The 9,598-nt window shown below is 42.9% G+C and overlaps 1 protein-coding gene across 1 annotated transcript in view; it reads left to right on the forward strand.

Moving 5' to 3' along the window:
* Positions 1–9,598, forward strand: part of LOC102210573 (myosin-16) — a 57,720-nt gene that overhangs the window by 43,353 nt on the left and 4,769 nt on the right. Inside the window, exons 7-15 of the mRNA XM_005721977.1 lie at positions 778–834; positions 5,812–5,898; positions 6,055–6,300; positions 6,411–6,528; positions 7,664–7,791; positions 8,738–8,934; positions 9,042–9,174; positions 9,263–9,479; positions 9,567–9,596. Coding sequence (XP_005722034.1) covers positions 778–834; positions 5,812–5,898; positions 6,055–6,300; positions 6,411–6,528; positions 7,664–7,791; positions 8,738–8,934; positions 9,042–9,174; positions 9,263–9,479; positions 9,567–9,596 — 1,213 coding nt within the window. The remainder of the gene's footprint in view (positions 1–777; positions 835–5,811; positions 5,899–6,054; positions 6,301–6,410; positions 6,529–7,663; positions 7,792–8,737; positions 8,935–9,041; positions 9,175–9,262; positions 9,480–9,566; positions 9,597–9,598) is intronic.

Consider the following 9,598-nt stretch of genomic DNA (forward strand, 5'->3'; position numbering starts at 1 on the left):
TGATGAAAGCAAGTTGTCACTTAGAATATGTGCAGTCATTTATTTAAATACTGTATATTCAAGGTAGATGCATAGTTGTAATTCATGCATGTGCATTAAATGGTACATATTAGTCATTCTTCATGATGATAACATGCTTGCATGAGAAGTAATTCAGCTGCTGTTGAAAAAGGTTACAAACCTGGAAGGAATAAACCTTACAAAATATATAGAAGACACCTGAAAAGGATTTTGACTGATAAAATACTGCATGTATTCAGACCTTGATGCATCACTTACTTCAGGCCAGGACCATAAAACCAAGAGCAAAAAAACCCCAAAACAGAACAAAAAGAAAAAACACAACAAAAATTCTTCGAATTTCATGGAAATGGCAGTGCTGATGATTTTTGGTCTCGGTGACCGGACATAGCACACCCAGCCTGGGGTCAAAATACAGATAATGACGGTGCCTACAGGACATTCTTGCTCTAAATTGCTACCTGAGGAAAAAAGCCAGAGGCGTGCCAAATCCCTAAAGAAAGTGGAGTGTATGAGAAGGACTCACCACACACACAAGTGCTGCCTTGAAATAGCAAACAGTCTGTGGAGATGACGCCCCGTTTGTTCTCTGTCAAAATTACACATGTACTGTGAAAGCAGAGGAAATATCCTCCCCATGTTTTATTGTATTTTATTAGTTCAATGTTCAGGCCTGTGGTACTGAAAGCAAATTAAGTTTTCTTGTTTTGGTTTTTTTAAGCATGCACCTTCATCCATTTCAATATCTCTCATTAGGCTCGCATCGAAGAGCTGGAGGAGGAGCTGGAAGCAGAGCGGACCATGAGAGCCAAGGTACTGTATATCCACACACTTATGAGGAACTGTGTGGCTTCGCTCTTTAGTGCACATGAAACAAAGAGCAGTTAAATCTGTCTGTCCTTCTGTGGGGTAGATAAGAGGAAACCAGATAACTTGGTTCAGCTCTAATGTTCAGCCCTGTGGTGCTTAGAGCAGTTTAAAGATTGAAGGGGACGGAAAATGAAGAAGAACAGACGAAAACAGTGCTGACGTGCTGGCAGCTGGTGGGGTACATGTGCTGGTGCTGTGCCTCTGGTCACCCCAAACTATCTGCACCTGTGATAATAAAAGGGGGTTGAAGAGACCTTGTGTTTCTGATTAACATAGAGGGAACCCAGAGGCGTGGAGGGAGCCCCAACGTCCTTTTTCCTTTTTCTTACTTTCCCAGATCGTTCTCTGTCTTCACACACCCATATCAGTGCACCTTCTGTAAGCCCTTTGCCTTGCTCCTTCAAGTGGAAGAATAGGGCATTTTTCCCATCCATCTTACATTTGACTGCAATAAAGTTTTTCAAAGGAGCATGTCTTTGTCATAAAAAGCTGATACCAAGGTGGCTTTTTAAGTGCTTGCTGTTTCAAACAAGGACTTATAGTATGTGTGTGCTAGCATGACAGAGCCCACTTAAGAGCGTACTGTAGTTACAATAGGAAAAGGCAGAAATGCAAAGGCATATATTTCACTCCAAGTGGTAAATAGAGTGACAGCTGGCCTGAGGGTGTGTTTTTCCCCCACTCTGGGTGGTATTCTTAATGGTGCTAGCTGAGACCCCTTCAGCCTCTGAAGCTGCAGAGCAGCGAAGAGGCAGGCAGAGACATGCAAGGTCTTTATCTGTTCCTCCGTCTTCAGAGCAGCTCAAATACAGCATACCTTTGCTGCAGACAGGTTCGCTATTGTTAGGCTCTGCTCCTCGGGTCGCACTGGGGAGATAGAATTATGAGATAGAGGCTGACAGACAGCACTGTTTTTTCTAGGATCCTCTCCCATCTGGAATGCCATGCGGTTTTACACACACACGCTCACACACACACACACGCTCACACACACACGCTCACACACACTATATAATTGTAAAGTAGCATGTTCTCACACACCCAGGAACACACATAGCATGCATAGCATTCAGTCAGTACACAAACACTTTATCTTTAAACTGGAAATCACACATTCTCCATAGAAACATGAACAACAAAAATTAACTTAAAAGTCAGGTGACTACATAAAATATGAAAGGGGTTATTTATATAAGCTCTCGGTTATTATCCAGTTTAAGCTTAAGGGTTGTCAAATTGTTTAGCTCCTTTGCTTTTTATCTTGGGTTTACTAAGTGAATCCTTATAGTTTTGATGCAGTCAGGAATTAAAACAGATAAGTATGACCTCACAATTATCTTGCCAAAGACGCAACTTTAAATTGTTTTTCACTGTTTTTGCTTGTGACAGATGCCCAAAGTAGCCAATTCATGGAAACCAAAGAGCTACCAATGTCTTGATAGCTAATATTGCTAATTTATTAGCAATTAAAGTCAAATTTATTCAGTATAATTTTTTTAATATCTGATGCAGATGATGTCCTAATGTGAAAAGTAAAGCTGCTTCACGATTTAGGAGCAACAAGCTGCAAATGGCACTTGATGCTATGCTTAAAACCCCCAACATTGCCATTCTTTACTAAGTGTAATATTCTGCTCTGGGTACTCGCTAACATTTTTATGAGATTAGATCTGATCAGATCAGAGCCAAAATAATAAATTTGCTTGGTTCTTGTCCCAGATGTTCCCTCGCCCCAGCAGATATTGTGCCTCACCCTATCCATAACATCATCCTCTATCACACCAAACCTCTGCATATCCTCCTTCACTATATCCATATATCCTTTGGCCAGTATACCCACAATCCCACTCTGCACATCTAAAAACAACCTCAACCTTGTCTCCCTTAACTTTGTCTCCAAACTGCTCAACCTGAGCTGTTCTTCTGACCTACTCATTTCTCATCTTGTTCACTCTTAATGAAATTCTGAACATCTTCAGCTCTGCCTAGCCTCACCCTCTCCAAACATGTCAAACTGTCCATCATAATTGGAACCAAGAAGGAGCTCACCAGTTCTTTGATATAATCTTACCTCCATCTTTCACTCCTACCATACATATGTCCTGCACCACCCTAACATACTTCTGTTGCCATGCAGTCTCACAGCTCCTCTCTTGGCACCCAATCATATGCTGTCTCAGAATCCACAAAGACACCTTCTCAGTACTTCTCCATGAACACTCTGAAAGCAAGCATCACACCTGTAGTGCTCTTTCTGGGCATGAAGCCATACTTCTGCTCACTGATAGCCACACCTCTATTTAATCTAGGTTCAATGACTCTTTCCCATGGCTTCATGGTATTTCTCATCAATTCTATCCCTCTGTAGTGACTCCAGCTCTGAACATTACCCTTGTTCTTGACAGACTGGACTGGATGGCTTTCCCTGAGATTTAAAAATTTTATTAATGGCATTTACATATTTGCTGCATAGTGAATGTACTTATACAAGCTTCTGGACAGTCAATAGCTATTGTTTCCTCTTTTTGGGATAGCACATAATACTGCTGCCATATAACAAAAAGCTTTGTGGTGGCAGATTAGAGATCACGAAGGCAAAAGTTTCACATAAACATTTTTAAAAGGCAATTTTTCTACCCTTCAGTTTCAATCAAATCCCAACATTGAACATTGCTGACCTTTCTGCATGGATTTTGGATGGATTGTGTACACCAACCATTGAATTACTTGAAATACCGGACACGTGAACTACAGCCCTGAACTTTTCGAGACATTAGCCAACAGATGGGTGTGTGAAAATTAAGATCTCTCTCACTTTCTGATTGCACATTGGCCAGCTGTCTTGTACATGTGATATCCAATAGGTGAACAAGTAGACATCACGTGACTGAAATCAAGCAAAGTGGACCGAATGTTACATCTCTGAGAAAAAAACAAGTCATGCTAAACTGTCACTAGCAGGACTTCCATTGAAATTATCTCATTTTTGTGTTAAATTGGTCCCTGCTTGTAACTTACAGAAGATGATGGACATGTTGTATTGTATAAAGACTAACTTTGGAGAAAGCATTTGGCTCTTTCAATATATACTTACTTACTATACCATATATACTTCTCTAATATAGAAAAAGAGACGTATACAAACCTGTATCTTTTTGGACAATAAGATTAAAACCATTGAAGTAAACATACATTTAGTTTTGTTTCAGGATAGAACATCTCACCAGTCAGGGGTTTAGTTTTTGGAGACTGAGTAAATGAACACTAGAAATCACTTATGCAAACACAAATTGGCTGACTGCACAGAGACACACTCCTACTCCTTCATGCTCTTGTGCAAATGAAGATAAATCTCCTATCTCTAACAGAAGGGCACTTTAGGAGCACTGACCTTCCATTCCACCTCCGCACAGTGTTAACCCTCGACACAGAGCCAGCGTGTGGACACAAAGGGCTGGGTTCAGGTGTGAGCTGTTTTTTGAAGATTTAGCTGGAGGAGTAGGGGGTGGAAGAGGAGGCCCCCAGTGAGAGTCATCTATTTTCTGGCTGAAGTGTGCTGACGGCCGTGCCTCATTGCTTCCATCAGGGGCCCCCAAGACTCCGGCTTTTGTGGATCAGTCTCAACATCTACGGCTGTCGTTAAACTGGCTGTAAAACACGTGTATAAAAAAATAAGTGTTTTTAATTACAGAGCACCAGTTGTTGTTTGGGCATATAATGGACCAGTATAATAAACTCATTCCATGTGTGCTGTTCCATGTTTGAGCATGAGATGAGGGTATGTACTGTCAAGTTTTATTACACTGTGTATAAACTGATATATAATCAGTTTTCTTCTACTAGTGGAGCCGGGATTTTGTTTGTAGAAGGTAATCATAGTTAATGATCTTATGTGTCTCATAATGTCAGAACATATCTATTCTTAGTACTTTATTTATATTATATCAAAAGCGTTACCAGAAATCTAGAAAAAGTTTGGGTATATATGCTGATACTGCTTCAGTAAGCCACTTAAGTTTTAGGACTTTTTGGTAGTTGTCAATCCATCCATCTTCTGTTTATCTAGTGCTGGGGGCTGCTACCCAAGTAGATAAGCCAAAACTTCCCTGTCCTTAGCCACCATCTTTAGCTTATCCAGGGGGAACCAAGGTATTCCCACGCCAGCCAAGAGATGTAATCTCTCCAGCGTATCCTGGGTTTGCCCTGAGGCCTTCGCCTGGTGGGTGATGCCTGAACCACCTCAGATAGCTTCTTTCTACTCAGAGCCCCTCTGAATACAGTAACTGAAATCCTCACCCTGTCTGTAAGAGAGACACCAGCCACCTGTCAGAGAAAGCTAATTTCTGGTGCAGGTATCCACAATCTCTAAATCAACAGCTTCACTTTTACGCTCGTCCACATCACTGCAGCTGTGGCCCCAATCCGTCTGTCAGTCTCCCGCTCGCTCTTAAACAACGACCTGAGATACTTGAACTCCATCACTTGGAGCAGCAATTTGTCCCTGACCCAGAGAGGACGCTACAACCTTTTCCAGCTGAGGACAGAGGCCTCAGACATAGAGATGCAGATTCTCATTCATTTCATTAAGTCCTTCAGTTTTCAGTAGATATAATGAGAAAGGAGTCACTGGTAGTGAAAGGAGTCACTGGGAGGTAACTGTAGAGTTTCTCTGGTTTGAATCCTTTAGCTTCCTTTTGCCCATTATTGTTGCTTTATTACTGATGAGTGGTTCAAACCAAAACATAGTAAGAAGAAGGATGAATCAAAATGAGGTAAAGAGCCAAAGTATGAGAGTATAAAGGGTTTCAGATCCCATAATGATGGACAGATAGCTCACGACACTTTTACCCAGAAATCTTTGCATTATATTGCATAATTTTGTTGTCCGATATCCTTCTTTAACTGTTGTGTTTATGGCAGGTGGAGAAGCAGAGAGCTGATCTCACCAGAGAACTGGATGATCTCACAGATCGCCTTGAAGAAGCAGGAGGAGTCACCGCCTCACAGGTAAACTACCAGCACACAAACACTGTCGAGCTGCACACTTCTGGACTACATAATTTCCCTCATAAATAATCCCAGATTGTACAGCTAGTACATGAAGATTTCCAGGGCACTGCCTGGAAAATCTAACTTAAATTACTTCCTGTGTGTGTCGAACAGATGGAGGTGAACAAGAAGCGAGATGCAGAGCTGCAGCGCCTGAGACGAGACTTGGAGGAGTCCTCTGCCCAGTCTGAAGCTCAGGCTGTGTCTCTGAGGAAGCGGCACAGCGACGCCGTCACAGAGCTCACAGAGCAGTGTGAAGCTCTGCAGAGGACCAGAGCCAAACTGGATAAGGAGAAGCAGAACCTGAGGATGGAGGTGGATGACCTAGCTGCTTCACTGGACAGTTTACAGAAGGCCAAGGTCAGGATCTGAGATCACATGGACCTTATCTGTATTTTGAACAAGACAGCAACGTCACAGACTTTTGTGATGAGCGTGACCTAATGTGCTGTGATGTTACTGTGCCCCAGGCATCCTCTGACAGCCAGATGAAGAAGCTGGAGGAGCAGCTGTCTGAGGCCAACAGGAGAGGAGACGACCTGCAGAGGACGCTCACTGAGATCAGCGTGGCCAAGAACAGACTCACAGGTAAAACAATGTTACACCTGTGGGACATGAGCAATTACAGAAAGTCATTCAGAAATCCCATTGTCCCATCCTGTCAGTGGCTGTGGCTCAGGCGTTAGAGCAGATCAGCTACTCACTGGAAGGTTAGTGGTTCGATCCCAGTCTGCATGCCTAATGACCTTGAGCAAGGTACAAACCCAGTTGCAAGTTTTCTTAATCAGTTTCTTTCTGTCTTACAAGTAGGCAAAGCTTGATGCATATACTTTAAGGTTAAAGTGATCTTCTCCGGGATGTTACATGCAGCCTTAATTCACTAAAACTGGCTCCCAGTAGATTTTGTGCATGTAAAAATAATATATTTTGATGACAACTAGTTAACGATTGACACAAAAGACGGTGGTGGTATGAACTCATATTTCATATTCATATTTTAAGAATAAAAAAGATCCGTTGTTGGGAAAAAAGACCGTCAGTAATTTCTAAAAAATTTTTGAGTAATTCTTTCTTTTATATTTTGCCAACGACAAACCTGACTGACTAAGCCCTCCTGACCACTTGTCCTCAGGAGATTTGGGAAAAGATCTAAAAAGCAAACTATTTAGGCAGAAAACGAATGTGTTGTTGGGATAAGATCAAGTATGCATACGTACATTTTAATTACATTAAGTTTACCAAAGCATGCAGGAAGGAAGGTCAATCAAAATTAGAGCAAATCCCAAATGAGAGTAAAGCACCAAAAAACTGCAGATGTGTCCTCTAATGCAACATGATCACATCTTTCATTTAAGACTCTGAGGACCTTGTCTCCAGGTTTTCTAGTGAAAATGTCTCCAAGAAGTCTCGCAGAGACACTGACATGGTGTCTATTTGACACAGCATTTTATGCTACACCAAGACATTACACAGCTCTTTTTGCATTTCTCCCATGTGAGCTCATAATAATATGAAATATTTTGTTTCAACCACTGAAATAAAATATATATGTAACTTCCTGGAAGACGTGTCTTTGCTTTGCCACCACGTTGCTATTCTATATGAACGTCTTAAACTGCATCTGCCTTTTGTAGCTAAATAATCCCATTGTTTGTGTATGGTGCCTGAATTCTGCTGCATGCTACAGTGCATCATTAACCGGTGCTCCTGTGTGTCCTGTTAGCTGATAATGCCGACGTGAGTCGACAGATGGAGGAGGCAGAGACCAGAGTGAGCCAGCTGACCCGATCCAAGACTCTCCTCCAGTCACAAGTGGAGGAGCTGAAGAAACAGCTTGATGAGGAGGTCAAGGTCTGTGTTTTGAACATAAAGCAAAAACACATACTTTTTGTCTGTTTTGCAGTTTAAAGTAGGCTTATTCAATAGAGTTAGTTACACAAACTTAGTATTTAGAACGTTTCTACTATTATAGCGTGTTCTGTGAATGTGGTTGCCTTTGTGAGGCTATTAGACGGATTGTTTTTGGTAAGATTTGGGAGAGAGTCTGGAGAGGTGGACATGTGCGCTGGAGAGAAAGTCAGAAGAAGCAAGACAGAATCTATGTGCATGGGAATGAGAGCGAGGCAGGTGGGATGCTGGAGACACAAGTGGAGAGGTATTGTAGGTGGATGATTTTAAACACCTCGGGTCAACCATCCAAAGTAACAGGCAAGTGCACCTCTACAAGTGCACAGGAGAGGTGAAGAAGAAACTGCAGACAGGATGAAGCAGGTGGAAATGAGTGTCAAGGTCGATTAATGGACAATCTTCGGATTTAGTCGGTCTGGGGAAAGGTAATGGGGAAGTGTGAGTGTGAGCCTCCTTGTCTAAGAAGAGTATTATGCATGCAATCATAGATGATCAGAATCAGAATCACCTTTATTCGGCTAAGTTTGTGTACACAAACAAGGAATTTGACACTGGTACACTTTACTCTCAGCATATGAAATGTTTCAAATATGCAATTTTAAATATGCAATATATATAGACATACAAATAGTGAGTGTAATCAAGAAGAGACAAAAAGATGGGCAGTACGAGTGAAGACTAACCGACACCTCTATGTCCCAAACGGATGTGTCATTTTATCAAAGCGTTGTACGTTAGTTCAGCTTTTATATTGTGCTTGTTCTCCAAACAGGTTAAAAAACCTTTTAACAACCATGAGTGAAGTGAGTCAGTGTGTTAGCACAGATTTGTGTTACATTTCTGGGCTTTACACTGTGCTCAAAGTGTGTCTCTTCGCTGGTGTTGCCAGTGTAAGCAGGGGGTCAGCAGCACTCTGAGCTCAGTGCGGCAGGACTGCGAGGTGCTGAGGGAGCAGCTGGAGGAGGAGCAGGAGAGCAAGCAGGAGATGCAGCGCCTCGTCTCCAAACTCAACAGTGAGGTGACGCACTGGAGGACCAAACACGAGGCCGACACCATCCAGCACGCAGACGAGCTAGAGGAGACCAAGTACGTAGTGTTGATACTGGCAGCTATCATCTTCATCTGACGAGATGTGATGCCTTGAATTGAGCCTGTGATGTGTCTCAGAAGTCCAAATCATACGTGTGTCACAGGAAGAAGCTGGCAAGCAGGCTTCAGGAGGCTGAGGAGGCCGTGGAGGCCACCCAGGCAAAATGTTCCTCACTGGAGAAAACCAAGCAGAGGCTGCAGGGAGAGGTGGAAGAGCTCTGTATGGACCTGGAGAAGGTAGACAGAGCGGCTCGTTATATACTCATTTATTTGATGCCTTGCCATAAAGCTTTGGCGTTATAGCAGTGTATGGTCCCTGCCTTAGGCCAGCAGCTGTGGGCAGGCTCTGGATAAGAAGCAGAGGGTCCTGGAAAAGCAGCTTGGAGACTGGAAAGAGAAGTGTGAGGAGCTGGTGGCCGAGGTAGAGGGCTGCCAGAAGGAGAGCAGGCAACATGCCAGCGAGCTCTTCAAACTCAAGACGGCTCATGAAGAGACTCTGGAGCAGCTAGAAGCTCTGCGCAGGGAGAACAAGGCCTACCAGGGTATGACGGCGCACATGTGAGGGCTGAATGAACATACAGCTGCCTGTCTTGGATTGCCTCATATGCAACTTCTTCTTTGTCCCACAGAGGAGGTAGCAGACCTGACAGAGCAGCTGTCC

The sequence above is a fragment of the Pundamilia nyererei genome, unplaced genomic scaffold, assembly GCF_000239375.1.
Source record: "Pundamilia nyererei isolate P.nyererei 1_Seehausen unplaced genomic scaffold, PunNye1.0 scaffold00005, whole genome shotgun sequence".
NCBI classification, from domain to species: Eukaryota; Metazoa; Chordata; class Actinopteri; order Cichliformes; family Cichlidae; genus Pundamilia; species Pundamilia nyererei.